The sequence below is a fragment of the Hyalella azteca genome, unplaced genomic scaffold (genome assembly GCF_000764305.2).
Source record: "Hyalella azteca isolate HAZT.00-mixed unplaced genomic scaffold, Hazt_2.0.2 contig2920, whole genome shotgun sequence".
NCBI classification, from domain to species: Eukaryota; Metazoa; Arthropoda; class Malacostraca; order Amphipoda; family Hyalellidae; genus Hyalella; species Hyalella azteca.
Window position 1 is genome coordinate 61,692 of NW_025933177.1, and position 19,210 is coordinate 80,901.

General features: G+C 36.4%; 1 protein-coding gene across 4 annotated transcripts; it reads left to right on the forward strand.

Annotated features, from left to right (window-relative positions):
* The first annotated feature begins 11,693 nt into the window (after positions 1-11,693).
* LOC108665147 lies at positions 11,694-14,034 on the forward strand. 4 transcript variants are annotated; one of them, XR_001930419.1, is made up of 6 exons: positions 11,694-11,908; positions 12,158-12,276; positions 12,508-12,611; positions 12,845-12,982; positions 13,408-13,532; positions 13,946-14,034. XR_001930419.1 is itself a non-coding variant. In XM_018151873.1 (5 exons), the coding sequence occupies exons 1-5, from the start codon at positions 11,793-11,795 to the stop codon at positions 13,456-13,458; spliced, it is 528 nt and encodes a 175-aa protein (XP_018007362.1). In that variant the 5' UTR covers positions 11,694-11,792; the 3' UTR covers positions 13,459-14,034. The 4 variants fall into 4 exon arrangements, 1 of the variants encoding a protein (XP_018007362.1); XR_001930418.1 differs by having other exon boundaries at positions 13,408-13,518; XR_001930420.1 differs by having other exon boundaries at positions 12,161-12,276; positions 13,408-13,518.
* Positions 14,035-19,210: the final 5,176 nt, after the last annotated feature.

The window sequence follows — 19,210 nt, forward strand, 5'->3', positions numbered from 1 at the left end:
AACTTGAGAAATAATTGGTTAGTAATGATAAATCATGACACCTTATTAAATTTGTTTGACACATTTAACATATCATAGGCCGACCACCTTCGAGGTGAAAGTTCCCCGAATGTTGAACGCCAAATGGGAATCGATGTTAGCGTATGAACGACCATGAGGAGTCAAAGTGGAGTGAAAGATGAGCGAATGAGAGGTCATATACAGATGACTGGAGAGAAAGGCGAATACTTCCTATTTTTGGCGCGAAATGGGCAAAAACTGTTGCTCAAACACAGTTTTCACGTTTATTTCTCATGCTAGCGTAACATATTCTTCCTATTTAAAAATTTAAAAATCTGGACCAGATTACGACAGGTCCAGAGCACCTTTCAATTTCGTTAGTTTACAACATTGGGGAGAGAAGTTTACATTCGTACTGTCGCTCTACAGTCTGAGTTAATTTGCACCTGCGCAACATATTTACATTCATGATCAAAATATGGTGGTCGTATGTAGGAACTCAACCACTTTATTTAGACAATTAAAATAAGAGGATGTTGTAATGTCTTACCTACAATTGAAGTGTTGTTTGCTTTAACATTCTTTGTAGATTTGAGTTTTGCTCTAAGTGTGTTTCTTAGGTATAATTAAAGCTATGCACCTGGCAGGTTGACTATTTAATGCATGCCGAACACGTGTGTGAGCTAAATCATGGGCGGCCTAAGCTCCGAATTCAATGAAGTCTTGAGCCCATTAAAGGGTTTAATTAGATGGTAAAAAATAGATGCAAAAAGACATGGCAGATCCTGGAACGAAAGCAATTCGGAGGCTGACCACCATGGCCATGAAAATATAGGATCCCTCGAATGATGAAGCAACATCAAAATTGAACCACACATTTCTGCCTACCAAGTTCAATTGTTCTTGGCAAATATGACTATCAAACTTACTAAACATAAGTGTATTCTTTCGTATTACTATTTAATTCAATGGACTATAGACTCAACGCGAAGGAATATCAGCTTAATATCTTATTTTATAATTACTTAGCTAATGTCATTTAAAGACATTTAAACGTCATTCATGAATCCTCATGAGTTCCTGCTGCCTTTTCATTGCAATCTGACGTTGTGTTTTTGGATTCAAATACTGGACTCGTACCTTAAACTAATCATTTCTGTTTACGAAAGACGTTGCCTTGTGCGACTGACGTGGAACACTGCGTCAGAAGGCGTCTCGTACACTAAAATTTCAAGTATGAAATCTCCTCTCCTGCTTCCTATTTCTATCATCTTGCCAAGTCAAAAACCTCTTTAATATTAGGCTGTTATAAATACTTGGCTGACATCAGGGGCTACCCATCCCACAGTTTTAATTAAACTTGTTATATTGACACAGAAAAGGAAGATATTGGAATTAGTTCAATATTTCGTGTATTGTCTGTATGCATTTGTGAGCACTGTTGAAAATATCTCAGTTAAATATAGGCACCGGCAATACAGTATACTCATGTTTGAGCTCATACAAATGTTTGAGCCGATCACGTCGCAGGTCTTGGCCGGTGCAGCCGCTCCTCAGCAGGAAAGAGCGGGTGAAATTTTTCCCGCTATTAAAACTTTCAATTCTAGCTTGGAAATTTCAGTTGGTTCGTGTTTCATTATTTCATTTTAAATCTTATGTAAGGTGTTGTTATCAGATCTGAAGTTTAGGTAGGGGTTCGATTTAGCTAGAGTAGCAAGTTCATTCCTTTAATGGTGAGTTTACTGACATATGTCACATTATTAATCTTAATTAGTCACCGTTTTCTGCCATCGCAGCCTCAGGATTTCTATTAAATTTTCGTGTACGCTGTTTCACTATTTTTACGATTGTGTGAATTGGGCTGTTATTCTGTATTTACATATATTCCCGCCCTTTTATTATGCATACTATGGTATTCTAACCAGATCACTTAATCCAAGCACTTACATTAATCACTTAATAGAGTTATTTAATGTTACCCGTTATTTAATCGAACAAATCACTAGTATAATCAATTTTATTCTAGAACGTGGAGTCTTGAATTAACTGTGAACTTTACATTTACATCTTTTTCTACTCTTCCAACATCAATTCCTTTACTATACATTCTATTTCCCGTCTAGATTACCTACTTTTCCTGATTTCATTTACATTACAAATTCAAAATTTTGGCCATTTTTGCTAAGACGCACCATAATACTCGGGTTGTAAAATTTGTATCCATCCATATATTCAGGTGATAACTTGTTGCATAGATTTATCCTACTAAATGTTATAGAGAGAATCAATCTGTCAATAATTATTGAATTAATTATTTTCTTGCCTTAATCTATGCCACGAAGTTGAACACCTCTCAATTTCGTTGCTTTCAACATTGGGGAGAGAAGTTTGCACTTGTACTGTCACTCTTCAGTCTGAGTTAATTTACACCTGCACAACACATTTACATTCATAATCAAAATGGTGGTCGTATGTTGGAAGTCAACCACTTCATTTAGACTTTTAAAATTAGGGGATATTGTAATGTTTTAACTATAATTGCAGTGTTGTTTGATTTAGCATTATTTGTAGTTGTAAGTTTCGCTCTGGGTGTGCGTTTTTAGGTATAACTATAGCAATGCACCTGGTAGATTGATCTTTTTTAATGCTTGGCGAACACGTATGCGAGCTAAATCGAGAGTGGCCTCAGCTCCGGGTTTAATAAAGTCCTGAGCCCATTAAAGGGTTTAATTAGATGGTAAAAGATGGATGAATAAAAGACATGGCAGATCCTGGAACGAAAGCAATTCAGAGCCTGACCACCATGACCATGAAAACAGGATGCCCTCGAATGCTGAAGCGACGTAGAAATCGCACCAAATATTTCTACCAAGTTCGATTGTTCACAGCAAATATGGCTATCAAACTTACAAAACATAAGTGTATTTTTTCGTATTAACATTCAATTCAATAGACTAGAGAGTCAACGCGAAATAATATCAGCGTAATATCTTTATATATAGTAACTCAACTAATGTAATTCAAAGGCATTGAAACGTCATTTCTGAATCAATCTCATGACTTCTTACTACTTATTACTACTACTACTTCTCAACTCAACAAAAACATAACGTCTCAACTTACTACTACTTCTCAATCTGATGCTATGGTTTTTTTTTTTGCGTTCGAATACTGGACTCGTACCTTAAACTAATCATTTCTGTTTACGATAGACGTGGCCTTGTTCGATTAACGTGGTCGAAAAAATGAAACTTGCTATAGAAATGGAACGCTGCGTCAGAAGGAGTTATTCTGGGCTGTTATTCTGTATTTTTATTTCCGCTCTGTAATTATGCATACTATGGTATTCTAGCCAGATTACTTAATCCAAGCACTTAATCGAATTACTTAATAAATAGAGTTATTTAATCGAACAAATCACTAGTATAATCAATTTAATTCTAGACTGTGGTGTCTTGAATTAGGTGTGACCTTTAATTCTACATCTTTTTCTACTCTTCCAACATTAATTCCTTTACTATCCTCTCTATTTCCCGTCTATAGATTACCTACTTTTCTTGATTTCTTCTGTATTCCAAATTTACCAGCTTGGCAATTTTTAAGAAGACCATACTACTCGGGTCCTAACATTCGTCTCCAAATATATATTCAGGTGATAACTTGTTGCAAATTTATCGTAATAAATGTTATAGAAAGAATCAATCTGTCAATTATTGAATGAAGTATTTCTCTGCTTTACTGTATTCTATTAAGAGCCTGTGGCTCTACTACGTTGAAGACTTTTCATGATCGTTAATTGCGATGATCGTAGCTTTATCTGAAGGCTTATAAATCGTACATAATTGTTCGTGTATGATATACGTAATTGAAATCGTATTCTTCGTACCCCAGTATACAATTATTTGGATGACCACTCAATCTGTATTTGAAGATCAGGCTTCCAAGAATTAACAGAATACACCAACATAAATAAATATCATTCGATCTATTTCTTAATTTATTTTGTCCTTGTGTGTGAGCCAATCTAAATTCCTCACAAATACGAAGTGTAACATGCGTCGCAAGTTACACCTTAATTCCTGGCCCGGCCAGAACGGCCACATAAGGACTATACAGAGCGCACGCACCCGTGCCTGTTCCCATGGTGAAGAAGTGCAATAATTAGTTTATGGCTTAAAACAAACGGATAGTATAACAACCAGGTTTCAGGTTTTTTAATATCATTCAAATAAATAGTAATTTAAAGTAGTAAATTACTATTTATGTTAATAACCGTGAATCCACCTCACATGTTATGTTCATGAATCGGGATCAAAATGAATACAAATATTCCTCTTGTGTGGAAAATCTCTCTACAAGGAAAAGTGTATTTACCTGAGAAAAACGCTAATTGATCGAATTTCCAAACAAATGCATCTGTATTAACAGTGAGAAAAATGATACCACTTCTAGCGAGTCTCATACAAAACTTTTGATACTAAGATAAATCAAAAGTTTGTAATATTTTCACCTGAAATGCGTTTCGTAGTGTTCAGCATTTGATTCAGGGGGGATTCAATTTGAAGTTCAATACTGTACGCGTGTTTCTAAATAGATTTGTAATTAAGCAGGGGCATGCATCAAAGTTTCAATATCATTCATATTAAATATCATATGTAGTTAAGTTCAGATTTACCTATTGTAATTTCAGATTTTACTTATCCTTTCGAAAATAAGTTTAGATACAATTTAATTCTTGCTATCAAACGTGGAATGCGTGTCCTAGGATCTGTAAGTCAGTCAGATGGCAAAAGTCGAAAAGTTCAAATGAACGTATAGGTATGTACATAATGGATGTCCGTGGCGATTCATGAAAAGGCTATATGCCGCCAAGGCAGTTAACAAACCAACTTATGGTTCTTCCCATTATACTTCTTGTAAGCTGCAGGAGTAAGAAATAAGAATCTTTACTTGGCATATCACTGAACATTGAATCTAAATCAAAAGTCACGCTAACAATCATAACTAATTTCATTATGGGTAATCAGAAAATAAAATTGTGACGCATACACAGGTATTTGAACGTAAAAAGTTTACACAGAATAGATATAAAAGAATTCTAGTAATAAAACACTCCCAGCAGCGATTCGGATCCCTAGGCGATGTAGTGAAGCGTCGACGTATGAACATTAGTCGGCAACTCTCTCGGTAAACTGGCGGACTGCTTCCATTTGCCCGTAGCCCGGTTCCGCGAAATGTTGCCACAATAATTTACGTGACGCTCAACGAACCGTGGGCGCTATTATATTTTATTGTGGATAAGTGACACACAATCTTTCTAATCAACAATAAAACTTACAATCAAGTACAAACGATCGTTCATTCATGTATTAGAACCCATTCTGAAAGAATGATGTATATTAGACCATTCATGTATATGAGTGGAGCAAGGGTATTTTCTCGATTTTTCTCTCTGGTTTCAATTCAATAAGTAATTTTAGATTACATCCAACTTCCGAGTTCGAGAAATAGCAAGAGTTTCATTCCCAGATCACCTGCTTGTGATTCAGCATTGTAAAATTTCATATCTTCTATCTGGATCTGACGATCGACGCGAAGCATGTAAACTTGAGCGTAGGCAGGTTCTCTTACGCTTGCCATCTCCATTCACCCAAGAGGTTCTGGTGTGCTTGTACACCTCCCCTTATTGATCTGTAGGAACAGTGAGTGAAGAATTCCGTTTTCAAAGCTATCGTTACTCCCACTCATTGCATTGTAGTTGAGTGCAGTTACCTGCAGGTTCATTTGCCAGTCCTTTCCTCTAATGTTTAATCGTAAGTCAAGTCTGTTTAACAGACTAATAATTTCATTATTAGAGTTAGTTGTCGTGCACTACTGTTGTTAACTTTAGTTAAAAACGTAATAACATTTTTATTATAAAAACGTAATATTTTTGGAAGTAGAAGTTATATAAAGTAGTATTTATTTAACTAGTAACGTTCGGATCTAACGAGAACATGGATTGTTCAATGTGTCCAATCAAAATTTGTATGACTGAATATAATTGGATATTAATGTTGGAAGAACACGATAACTTCTAAATCTACAATATAGCCTAGAATGATCTAGAATTGGATGATGCTTCCACACTCTCACTTGCACTATACATAGCGCGCTAATAACTCATTATTTGCAGGATGCAGAGCGTGTTGGTGCAACGGCTAATGCTATCGCCGGCGCGACCTAGGACTCTGATAGAGCAGTAAAATCGGTGAAAGGTGATATTATTTTATTGACAACGATAAGCGATATTATTGGGCGATATGTTCCGCTCAAATGCGACGGCTCTGACATAAACCAGCTCCTGACTCCGCTATTATCGTATTTGACTCGGCAGGGACTCCACTATAATGGAAAATGCATTAAAAAACAATGGCTTGTAATTAAATAAGCATGATATAATAATTGTCCTTTACAAAGACTGGAAATTAGATTGTATGCTTCACACAGCCCAGGGACCGCCGTAAACGTTTAACCTGCAGAATTTTAATAAAATTTCTAACATTTTTTGTTTCACCCGTCGGCAAGACACAGACGATGCTATGCACAAAACAAAAACGCCATAAATTGAAGGAATACTTATTCATATCTGGAAATAAAGGCAAGAATTATTCATGGTAAGTCTATAGCAATGAATTCACAGCTCACGAGAAGAGGTGCGAAGTCGAAGCAAATATCTTCTGTATGAGCAGTTGTTCTGATCTGTAGTCATTGAGCTTTGATTGATTACGTTGGCCATAGAGCGTCAGCTGCAGCACGTGACTCATGGCTGCTACAATAAACACAACAAAATTTATTATCTGCTTATTATTTGCCATCAAACTATTTGATAGCAAAACAATCGTGTACAGGAGCAAGATAGTTCGTTGACACATACGTCAAACAAAATTAATGAAGCCGCATGTCATTATCGAAACATTATTTATGGACTTAAAGTTCATTACTGAGCATGTCAATAGCTAAAAATCATAGTAAGAATGACTAGCATCGTTCATCAACCGTCATCATTAATGAAGTTTAAAACCATTACTGGTCGAAATAAATAGGTGTAATGATCATAGGATTACATTTATAAATTAATAACTTTAGACTCGACTGAAAGTAATTTTTAGGAAACATAGGACATTGAATGCATTATACATATTCATCGTTTGAATGTTACTTGATATTTCAATTTGTATTTTTTGAATCTCTTATCGCCGTAAAAACTGGAAGCGTTTATTGTAAGAAAAATATACATTAAGAATCATTAACATACTCAAATTTCATTATTCAGGACTCAGTTTTTATCGTACAGCCAACTTCAACCATAACATTATGACTTTGACTGACATCAATATGTTATAATTAAAATTAAACCACATGTAGTTAATGCAGTTTTTCATACAGCAAATTATTAAAAAAAATTTATAAGCAAATGAAACATCACGTAAATTCAATATATTTTCATTGAATTAAATTGAAGACCAGCTACATCACCAACACAAAATTAAATAATGCAAGTACAATCAGCATTGGAAATCAAAATTAACATGTAACAGATAAAACCTAAGTAACGAAAAACTGACAACGCAACAATGAAAACTTATATTCTCTAAGTTTTAAACTGATGATGGAGTTGGTTTCCGAAACGTTATCAGTAAATTTATAGTGAATTTACTTGACGTTTTCTTAGCGTTAAATTCTTGGTTAACGTACGATTTAAGCCAACTAATGATAGGAGAACTTGAAATAATCGTGGTAACGCATGCCAATAATCCGCCGAAACCATGGCGTCAGCTTGTAAATGTCGTTTTCATGGTTGCCGCCTATCATAAAACGGGTGGCGTGAATTCATGTTTGGTATAATACATATAGATACGAGATGTACGTAAGTACGCACTCATTCACTTTTTTCACTTTTCAAATTTCAACATTGATCCGATCCGGCAGCGAGTATAAGCTCATAAAATTTTTTCTCATCTGGCTTGTGTTGAAGTGCACCAACTACCGCAGCTCGGTTAAGCAATCCTCCCACGCAACCAGCAAGATATACTACCAAAAATAAGATTCAAAATTAAATCTTTCCATGTAAGTGTCGTTCATTCGTTACATTATTGATGTTATTGCTGTATTTTTCAAAAATTATTAAGATAATCTAGAAAAATTTCTGATGGTCAAAGGAATTTATAAACGACATTAGTTTCTTGAAGCAGTCCAGATTTTTAAAAGGGATTCCTATTCATTAGAAATTTTTTAATTTTCTTATTTTTGTAGTAGATCATAAGTTGCATTTTGATATTATTATGATATTACTCTTGATATCATTATGGATGATTAGCTGTAGGACTTGTTCATCTACTTTGTAGCCTATGTTGATATTGTTTGGTAGAAGATTGTTGCGACGCTTTTATTAGATATTGCTTCATTGTTGATTCCGTTTTTTCTCGATTGATAACTTGATATTTATGTGTCAACAGTTCTATTTAAAGCCCATTAATTATTAGATTTGTTTACAAGTTCTGAGTTCAAATTTAAAATCACTCTCGGATGTGCAGGTCTTGAATGCTCTTTGTATGTGAGCGCGTACAGTGCTGGTCTTATAGCGCTGAGGGCATTCACTTTCATACATAGGCAAGTTTTCGGTAAACATTAGTGATAAAGCAATTATCTTCAAGGGCATTCACTTTCATACATATAGGCAAGTTTTCGGTAAACATTAGTGATGAAGCAATTATCTTCAATTCGCGCCAATAGGAATGGCAATTTGTAATTTTGTCCAATTTCATGGATAAACTCCAAGACTGATCCATATTCCTAAGTTCCTAAGCATATTCCTAAGTCCCATGGCAACGCCGTTAATTTGTCGGTAAAATTTGTTATCAGGAGTCCAGAAAGGAGATTCCGAGGCATAGAGGCGAAGAAGGTCAGTTAGGATCTTATTTGATATAGGTGGGGCTGTTCAGTTGGTACATTAGTGAACAAACTAGTGACATCCAGTGAAGCTAGGAGACCAGAAGGGTGCGACGCAAGAATCTCCAAGAAGTAATTTCTAGATTTCAGAGAGTACTTCTTTGTGATATATAGTTTAATTACAGCGTCCATTTCTTTAGAAGCCTTGTACACTGGAGAAGTAACTTGCGAAATTTCAGGCCTTAGGTGGGCTGTCTTCCTTGTGAGTATTAACGTTTCCATAGAGGTAGCCACAAGTGAACCACACGAGATAATCTAGAAAAATGTATGATGACCAAATGAATTTATGAACAACATTAGTAAACATATGCAGGTTTAAGGAAGTAATTTTAATTTAATAACGACGTTTCGAGTGTAACAACATTCAATTTCAAGTTATAGAAAACATTGAATACTGAAATTTTGGTGGAAATAAGTATACATGATACGTGTAAATATGGTACAATACGAAAATTTGGAACCGTTAAAATATCTCCGAAAAAAAACCTCAAAGCGCAGGAAATCCGCTGGTAATGAGATGGATAGCTGGAGTGCAATGCAGAGGTGAGAGCTTCAACTATCGTCGTTCGGATGATGTCGGCCACTCTATGAAGACGACGCTGTTGGGTTCCTCTGGCACAGTGGGAGTGACAGCGGGAGTGGCGAGTCTGCAACGGAGGCTGAAGCATAACTCAAATTTTGTCAGGAAACCAGGCTTTTGCTTTGGCTTCGTTGCATCAAGTGTTATTTCTTCATTTATTTCAAGTCACAGCTCGGTATAAATTTGAATTATTGTTGTATTTTCCTGACTGAAAAAATATGAGCCTTGCGAAACGCATGAACAAATCATATTTGATATATATGAATTTTATTGAAATCTCAAGTTCTTTCTCGACAGTTTTGAAACGACATTCTGCGTTGAATATATGACACCTTCTTGCCTGTGATGCATTAACAAATATTGTCATAAATATTTTCGAGCATGTTGAACACGAGGTACGTGGGCATATATGGTCACTGGGTGTAGAGAGAGCGTGAATTTTAGGTGGACGTTATTCGAGATCACGATTTTCTTAAGTGGTGTTAGTTCTCTTTTTGCTATTCGTGCATTGTAATTTTTTTGTTGTAATTAATGAGCGAAAAGAATTTATGATAACCGTTAGCTAGGCCCGTATTTATGTCGGCCGAATTAAATTAAATAAGATAAAATGATTAAAAACCTTACTAAACTTAATTACATTTTTATGAATAACGATATGGCAATGGGATAGGGCAACGATTAATGAATTGATTCCAACGGTGCCAGCACTTTTTTGACTAGCACACAAAATTCCAGTGAATCTCAATGACATCGCTCTACAAAGCAATTTTCTGACAAAACTCAATTTTTTGCCGTCTCTACGCTGGTTTGCAATATGTGAAGTGCAAAACTTGATACTTGATGTTTCCTTCTGGATCAGGTTAAGGCTACAAAAAACAGAAGTCCATTGTCTAAATTTAGCAAAAATTTAAGTCAAAAGACATTTATTGGAAACTAGAAGGTTATCGAAGCATTACCCGGGCTTGGAAATTTATTTAGTTGTGGAATTATAATCCCGCCATTCCCATTATCCTTAATCTCGATTCTAAAATAGCCTATGCATTTTAATTAAATAAAGACTCTTTAAAACCAACATTTTGTACAAAAAATAGAATTTCTGTTTTACTCCTGTTTTGAAATATCTTGTTGCCACAATTTAAATTTCTAGCGCGAGCGGAAAAGCTTCTTAGTTTTCATGAGGCAATAGAACCCTAAAAACTGTAACTCTGGCCTAAACGTTTCTATGGACAAGTCTGTTGTTGCTGCTGAGTGGCGACTTTTGTGTCATTACGTAGCGTCATTCGATTCTTACTCGCTGTCATATTTGCTGTATTGACTTGGTTAACTCAACTGGCTTACCATTTAACATGTAACTTGCCTTGCCATTTTTTGTAATCCTTGGCAGTTAACTACCAACGACTCCATCAAAATTCTCATCCAGTTTTGTAGGATAGAATGTAGGTATATTGTAATTTCTAAAGGAATATCGAGACAGTCCGTGGAGTGTAATGATTGTAACTAGCGTGCAACCCAGAATGTCACATGCTAGAATGTACATTGTAATGTGGAATCGAGCCATGAGGCAGCTCATGAATTATAAAGATTAATGCTGACACTACCCACTGACACCATATAATTTACAGTGATCATGTCGAGGTGCAAGTTCAGCTGAACGCACTCAGATTGTGATCATTTGCGATCTAAATTCATCATTCACATCATCAGTCTTGACGTCTTTGCAAATATGGAGCATCTGTTTAGGAGCTTCGCAACTTCACCTGAACCAACGCTGAGCACCGAGGACATGGTCTTCTCATCATCATACCTCCACGTACGATGAAAAAATTTTTTCTAACGCACATTGAGGTTCTTCTAGCGAATAACTTTCCATGTAAAAAATACAAATTTTAGACATAATTTTGTCATCGGCGCTTATATTTCCACTTCATTTTATATATTTTTAATTTTTTCAACCAGAAAGTTTAAATTTTCTTAACAAACAGTTAAACCTAAATGTCAACATTTGATAGTGGAGCTATAGATGCTGCACTAGCTGTGGTGACGGATGATCTCTGACAGACAGCTGTAAGCACACGATCGACAAATAAAACCAACTGTTTCAATAATATCATGAAGCTATAAAGGCAGACCATGTGTCGTACCAAGTCACAGGACATCTAGCAGCCTTCTGTTCACGACGCATTTTGCCTTAGCCTTTTGCCGCGCCTTTACGACTACCAACATGATGAAATCTGTCGGTCTTGTCCTTCTTCTCATTGCAACCTTTGCCTACTCCGGTGTGGGGTCTCTTGTAAAAGAGAGAAAGTCGACCCAAAGCATCAAAAAACCCGTTGTAAGGTAAGTGAACTCAGCAATTGCATTCTTGCACTGTGCTCTCCACTCCTCTTCACCTGTATATCCGAAATTATTAGATGATATTGCTGTGTGCTCTAATTTTAAACAACCATTACAAATTAATGCTGAAAATGTTGCTAAATCATTGCATTTAGAGCTTTGGATATTACTTGTTTTCCTGACTCAAGTGGGAAATGTTTATCCTATGATGTTTCTCGCCTGGTGTACTTATTCGTATTCATTTCTCTACAGCAGTTCAAACTGTGGATCTTCAGTGGCGAAAGCCATATTTGAGGATAAAGTCCTCAATGATGCCTTGAGCGCCTGCAAGTCGGATCCAAAGGGAAGAGCAGCCTTGACTGCCCTCAGAGGTCAGATCTCGTAAGATTAATTACCTTCATTCGGTTGATCTGAAATTTCCTACCATTGCGCTAATCTATGGGCAATTCACCCAATTGATATTATTTTTCCAAAACTCAGTTCTATACCTTGTATTTTGAATTAGTTGTGTTATCTAGAGACGTATCTTGAAATAGTGAGTGGAACAATCACATATTCATGAGAGTTCTAAAACAATAAGAAACCATTTACGTGTTTTGCAGCCCAAGCTACCTGCAGGGACTACGAGATCAAGGAGGACAATGGCGGCAAGTGCGATGACGTTGCAGCTCCCTACATGAAATGTGTAGCTGGAAAACTTGGTTACGTAAGTCAGGAAATATTGCATAAATGCCTTTCCATCATCTGTCATGAACTCCCTTTTGGATATTAGCTGACACTATTTGAGGTGTTGAACGTTACGGCTCATAATGTTACCAACGCTGTAGTTAGTGTTCCATCAGAGATATCTATTTCAAACAATTTCCTTAGTTATTAAATTATATTATGAAGTTACAACCTTTGCAAATGTGAATATAGCTCTCATCCATTTATTTGCAGTTGAAAGCTGATGGCTCTATCGACGGCGCCAAGATCTTAGACCGGTACAGTGGTGTCGCCGTCGCTCGCGGTACTCTCTGCAAAAATCAGTACGACAACGGTGTGCGGGTCTGTGGCACTACCATCAGCAACTACGCGGTAAATTTTTATTGCCTTTGAGAGACGCACACATAGTCATTTCATAGCAGGACAACGAGTTAAGATTATTTCGAACTGAATTTGTGTCAAATGTTAACTTGAAAGCCGAATGATAATATGATTTATGAATATGTGGAAACTTATGCAAATCATTCATAGTTCTTTTGAAAATACGTGTCGAAATGTCAGACCATCCAGCAAGTTTTTTTGATCTGGTAATCCCATTTTCTGATGGCAATGCGATATATGATTACCTGCGAATCTTATTCGCATATCATTCTAACTCTCTCAAATTTCTTTGAATAATGTTGCGTACAGTTATCGTTGAAATTCTAAGCATTCTTTCACTTCTATCCACTACAACTGAAGCAGAACTTCATGCCATGAACTTATTTGTTGTTGATAACATGAACCACCACAAACAGTTCCTGGGGAAGCTCAAATGCATCACCACGGCGATGTTCCAGTCTGGGTGACCTGCGCAATCTGGTCCTCGTACCTTCATCTGATTGGCGGCTTTGAAGTGTTCACAACAGGTGCACAATAATAAGTAGGGGACCACTTTATCCAGGCAATGCATCCACGTGCAGTGAGAATTGTCTAACCAGAAGTTTATTGTAATTTGCGAAACAATAAATTTAATAAAATCCTACTTGTAATCATATAAACAATCATTGTTCTATTCAAGAGTGAAATTGAAACACTTCTGGAGAAGTGAAGCATTTCGCTTTGTACCAGTATATTTTGTGTCAAGATATTTCTATTTGATGAAATTGTTAGAATTCGAGAGGTTTAAGATCATGTGGCTTGAATATAAGTTAAAATAAAAAGGCATGTAACCAATCATTATAAACTTGAATATAATCAAAAATCATCATGTTCCTAGTGTTCTTTGCACTTCAAAATTAGTAACTTGTTGTCGTATTTCAAACCTCTGTACCTGTTTTTTTTTCCTCGTGACAGGTTGAAAAAGTTTCTGAAAACTTAAAAATGGGAAATTGGAACTTTTACACAGCTTGGACGAAATAAATTACAATATATTATGAGCATGATTGTTGTTTTGATTGACCCTTTTGTTATGGATAAAATGTTTGGTTGTCTGTTGCCCAAATATTTCCACGTTGAACTTGCATTCAAATCATAAGAAAATGTAAAAATTTATTAAGTAAACCACATAAAAAAAATAAACACAAAAACCCAAGAAATCAATAGCTACGTTTACGTAAATGGCAGAGATGTGGTGCATTTAGTTTTGAGAGTCATATAGCTGTCAGTAACTTGAAGTAAGTTACAGTAAGTGGGGAAAGAATTGTTACAGAGACGTCTTAAAGACCAAAGGATGAAATGAGAACTGGAATGAAGGGAAGGAGCTAGAGTGGTTGAACAGAAGTCATATTTGTACATCGAATACCATTTGTTTCTACAAGAGAACATGAAACACACTTCATTTATTATCAATTAGAGCGATTTTTGAATCGATGGATGGAATATTGTTGATCAAGATGATCATTACTGGGAAGTGCTCAAATGATAATAACATCAATGCATCCTGAGCAAAACTAACTTGTTGAAAATTAATTTCAACAATTTTGAATTGAGACATGAATATTTCTGCGATTTGAGGAAAATCGAGAGTCATCGTTACAGCTCAGACGGGAAAAATATTTCCTAAAATTCTTGAATAGTTTACCAATGTTTGTTACATTGCTTTGAATCAACTCGATTTATGTTTAAGACGATCGATATCTCTAGGGATCGTTTATAATACACTCCTGGATAAAAAATAATAATTTCCAACCTATCGATTTTGTCGAAACTACTGGAACGAGTTGTGGCCCGATAGCTGAACAACCATCTCCAGCAGTCCGGTCTCATGCCTCGCCTCCAGTCTGCAAACCGTCATCTCCACTCGAAGTAAATCGCTGTGCTGAAGGAGCTTTACGACAGTCTACGCGCAGTAGACAGCTGTAACATTACGCCACTGGCTTTACTCGACCTGTCGGCCGCGTTTGAAACGGTAGACCACGCCACTTTATTGCGTCGACTTGACGTATCATTCGGCCTTCGCGGCACTGTGCTGCTGTGGTTCGAGTCCTATTTCAGCAATAGATTCCAATGCGTTCGACAAGGGAACCTTTATTCTACGCCTTCGTTGGTCACTTGCGACATGCCCAGGGATCAGTTCTCGGCCCGATCCTCTTTCTATTATATACTGTCGACGAATTGTGCACAATTGATTAACATAGTTTGAATCCGCATATGCTCGCTGACGACACCTAAATTTATGGCTACTGCGCACCGGCTGAAGCCGCAGTGCTGCAGGACCGGATATCTGTCTGCAAGGACACCGTCTCAGACTGGATGCGCGATCCAACCGGTTCCAGCTCAATTCATCAAAAACCGAATTTGGTGTGCGACTGCTCGGCGCCAGCATCAGATTCAGGCCAACCCTGTTCGCGTGGACAACAAGATCGCCAAGCCTGCGTCATCGGTTCACTACCTCGGTATTCCACTGGACTCTATTTTTTCATGCACAATCACATAGCCAAAGTCACCACCGCTTGTTTTGTCCCTTTGCGACGAATACGTCAGCCGCTGTCTCTCGAGGCCCTCGTGGTGCATGCCACACTCTATTGACTTCTGACCGCGAGACTTTATAAACTGCATTCCGTAATGAACGCTGCTGCGCAACTCGTGCGCAATAGCGTGGACGAAAGAACGTTCCCGGTCGCCTCCGCCAGAATCTGGAACAGTCACCCAGCTTCCGTAACATTGGTTCCTTCATTGCAGATGTTTTGTCGACGCCTAAAGACGGAACTATTTCGCAGGGCTTATTATTGGCTTGCGTGACTTATTATTTCTAGCAGTTTTCATCCTTTCTCGTGTCGATTTATTTTTCGCTTGCTATTAAGCTTATGTATATGAAACGTGCCCTCGAAGTTCGTTTGAACCAGATGCCACGATAACTGTTTCATGGAATAATAATAATAATATTAATAATAATAATATGAATAATAATAATAATAATACCAATAATAATAACACTAATAATGATAATAATAATGGGTTATGGAGTGCCGTCTCACTATTCGCCGGGAATTTACTTCCCGTGTGGTTTTCCGACTGCTTAAATAATTTATTTGAACATCAGAAATATTTCTAGATTATCTTAATAATTTTGAAAGATTCAGAAATAGCATTTATAATGTTACGAATGAAAGACACATGGAAAGATTTAATTTTGAGTCTTATTTTTGGCAATATATCTTGCTCGTTGCGTGGGAGGATTGCTTAACCGAGCTGCGGTAGTTGGTGCACTTCAACACAAGCCAGATGAGAAAAATTTATATAAACTTGTACCCTCTGCCGCATAGGATCATTGTTGAAATTTGAAAAGTGAAAAAAGTGAATATGAGTTAGTACTTACATTTCGTATCTATATTATACAAAACATGAAATCACGCAACCCGTTTTATGAGAGCCTGCAACGATGAAAACGACATTTACAAGCTGACGCCATGATTTCAGCAGATTATTGACATGCGTGACCACGATTATTTCAAGTTCTCCTATCATTAGTCTGCTTAAATCGTAAGTGAATTCACCATATATTCATTGATAACGATTCAAAGATCAACTCCACCGTCAGTTTAAAACTTAGAGAATATAAGTTTTCATTATTGCGTAGCCAGTTTTTCGTTGCTTAGGCTTTAATCTGTTATGTGTTAATATTTATTTTCAATGCTGATTGTACTTGTATTATTTAACCTGGAGTTGATGATGTAGCAGGTCTTCAAATTTATTTCAATGACGATATAGTGAATTTACGTAATGTTTTGTTTGCTTACAAATTATTCAAAATGATTTGCTGTATGAAAAGCTGCATTAGCTTTATGTGGTTTGATTTTAATAATAAAATATTGAAGACAGTCAAAGTCATAATATTATGGCAGAATGTTGCTGTACAATAGAAACTGAGTCTTGAATGTTTCTTAACGTATATTATTCTTGCAAGATGCGCTTTCAGTTTTACGGGATGAGATATTGAAAAATACAAATTGAATTATCACGCAACTTTCAAACCATGAATATATATGTATATATATAATGCATCCACTGAACCGTGCTCCATAAAATTGCATTCAGTCGAGTCTAAAGTTAATAATTTAATACCATAATCTGTAATATCGCTCACCATATTTCTTTGGATCGTTAATGGTTTTTGACTTAATTAATGATGGTGGTTGATGAACCATGCTAGTCATTATTACTATACTTTTTATACATTAACATGCTGCGTAATGAGCATTATGTCTATAATATTTCGATAATGACATGCGGTGTCATTAATTTTAGTTGACGTGTGGGTCAACGAACAATCTTGACACCTGTACACGATTGTTTTGCTATCAAATAGTTGGATGGTTTTTTCAGACAGTATGTTTTGTTGTCTTTATTTTAGCCGCCATGAGTCACATGTCGCAGCTGAAGCTTTAAGGGCAAAGTAATCAATCAAAGCTCAATGAGTACAGATCAGAACAACTGCTCATATATACAGAAAATATTTTGCTTCGGGTTCGAACCTCTTCTCGAGAGCTGTGGATTCATTGCTATAGACTTACCATGAATAATTTTAGTCTTTATTTTCTTTATTATTTATTGGCGTTTTTGTCGGGTGCATAGCATCGTCTGTGTCTTGCCGACATGTCGAAGAAAAATTTGTTATTAAAATCCTGCAGGTTAAACTTCTACGGCGATCTCAGGACTGTGTAGAGCATGCAAGACAATAACCAATATTTGTAAAAGATCGAGTATTATATGAGGCTGATTTGATCACAAGCCATTGTCTTTAAATGCACTATCCATTTTAGAGGAATTACCGCCGAGGTAAATACAAGTAATAGCGGAGTCAGGAGCTGCATGTGGTCAGAGCCGCCGCACTACCGGAACATATCGTCCAATAATATTGTTCATCGTTGTCAGTAAAAAATATAACCTTTCACCCATTTCATAGATACTACACTCATGCAATGAACATTTACATAGTCATCGATATTTACAGACACTTGCATCAGATTAGCTTGTTCTAACAAAATTAGGAGTTACCAAACTAAATTCAATAGAAAACAAGATTTACTTTACGTACCTATTTGTGACACGGAAAATATGCCGATGGTAGCCTTGGAATTCAAGCGCACGACTTTTACACTGAAAGTCTACATCTGTGTCGAGTAGACCACAACAGCTAGGACGTAATTTGAAGGTGAATTAATAAATTATTTAAGTTATGAATTTCATTACAAGTTAGGATGCAGGTATCGATAATGTTAGGAAAGTGGGTTTAACCGATGTAGAGTATCAGACGGATTTGCTTAGAGACCGAGTTTGTTTACATCGAACACAGGTGAGCTTATCGTGAGGGGAATTCCACGAGTCGTGCAATTGTGGCGTCTACTTTGAGGGATAGGGACAAGTGTGCACGATGGTTACGTATAAAAAAGAGCTGTAATTTGCGCCTAAGAAGTTACACTGTATACAGTTTGCGAACTTTCGGCCGGCGGCATCGCCCTTTGTCAAACATTAATGGTCACTAGAAACTTAGACTAACCCATACTGTAACGATTCTCCTCGACGGAAAACATAACGTTACTTAATAATATGATTAATTTCGGAATTGCAAAACTGTAGATCTTTTTGACTATTCGCAACTACCAGAAGCACCTATTTGAATGAGCATATTTATCTGTGAAAGTTTCTGTATATAGAAGTGCTTTGACGACAAAATAAAAATTAAGAATTAAATTTTGTTTCCCATTGACGCGCTGTCAAAATATATGGCTATAGATCCCTAATCAACCCTCATAATTTCGAATTAAGTCGTATAATCAAGACTTTAAAGCAAGAAACTCCAATTAATACCCTGACTGACGTTCTGCTGAATGTTTTACTCCCATAACTTGCTTATAGCGCAACATTGAAGGCACAGCTAACTACAGGGACACATAAGAAACACTCTTGCACCTATGTTAACTCCAAAGTCCAAAGGAATATTATTTTTGCTGCAAAATTTGCTAGATGAGCATTTGCGATGTCATATTACATAATAATATACCTAAAACGTTGTAAACAGATAAAATGTTGATCAGATAATGTCTGAAACAATTCATTATTCTAATTACATATTACATATATATGAAAATTACTGGAAATTTTGAAACCCCTATTTCA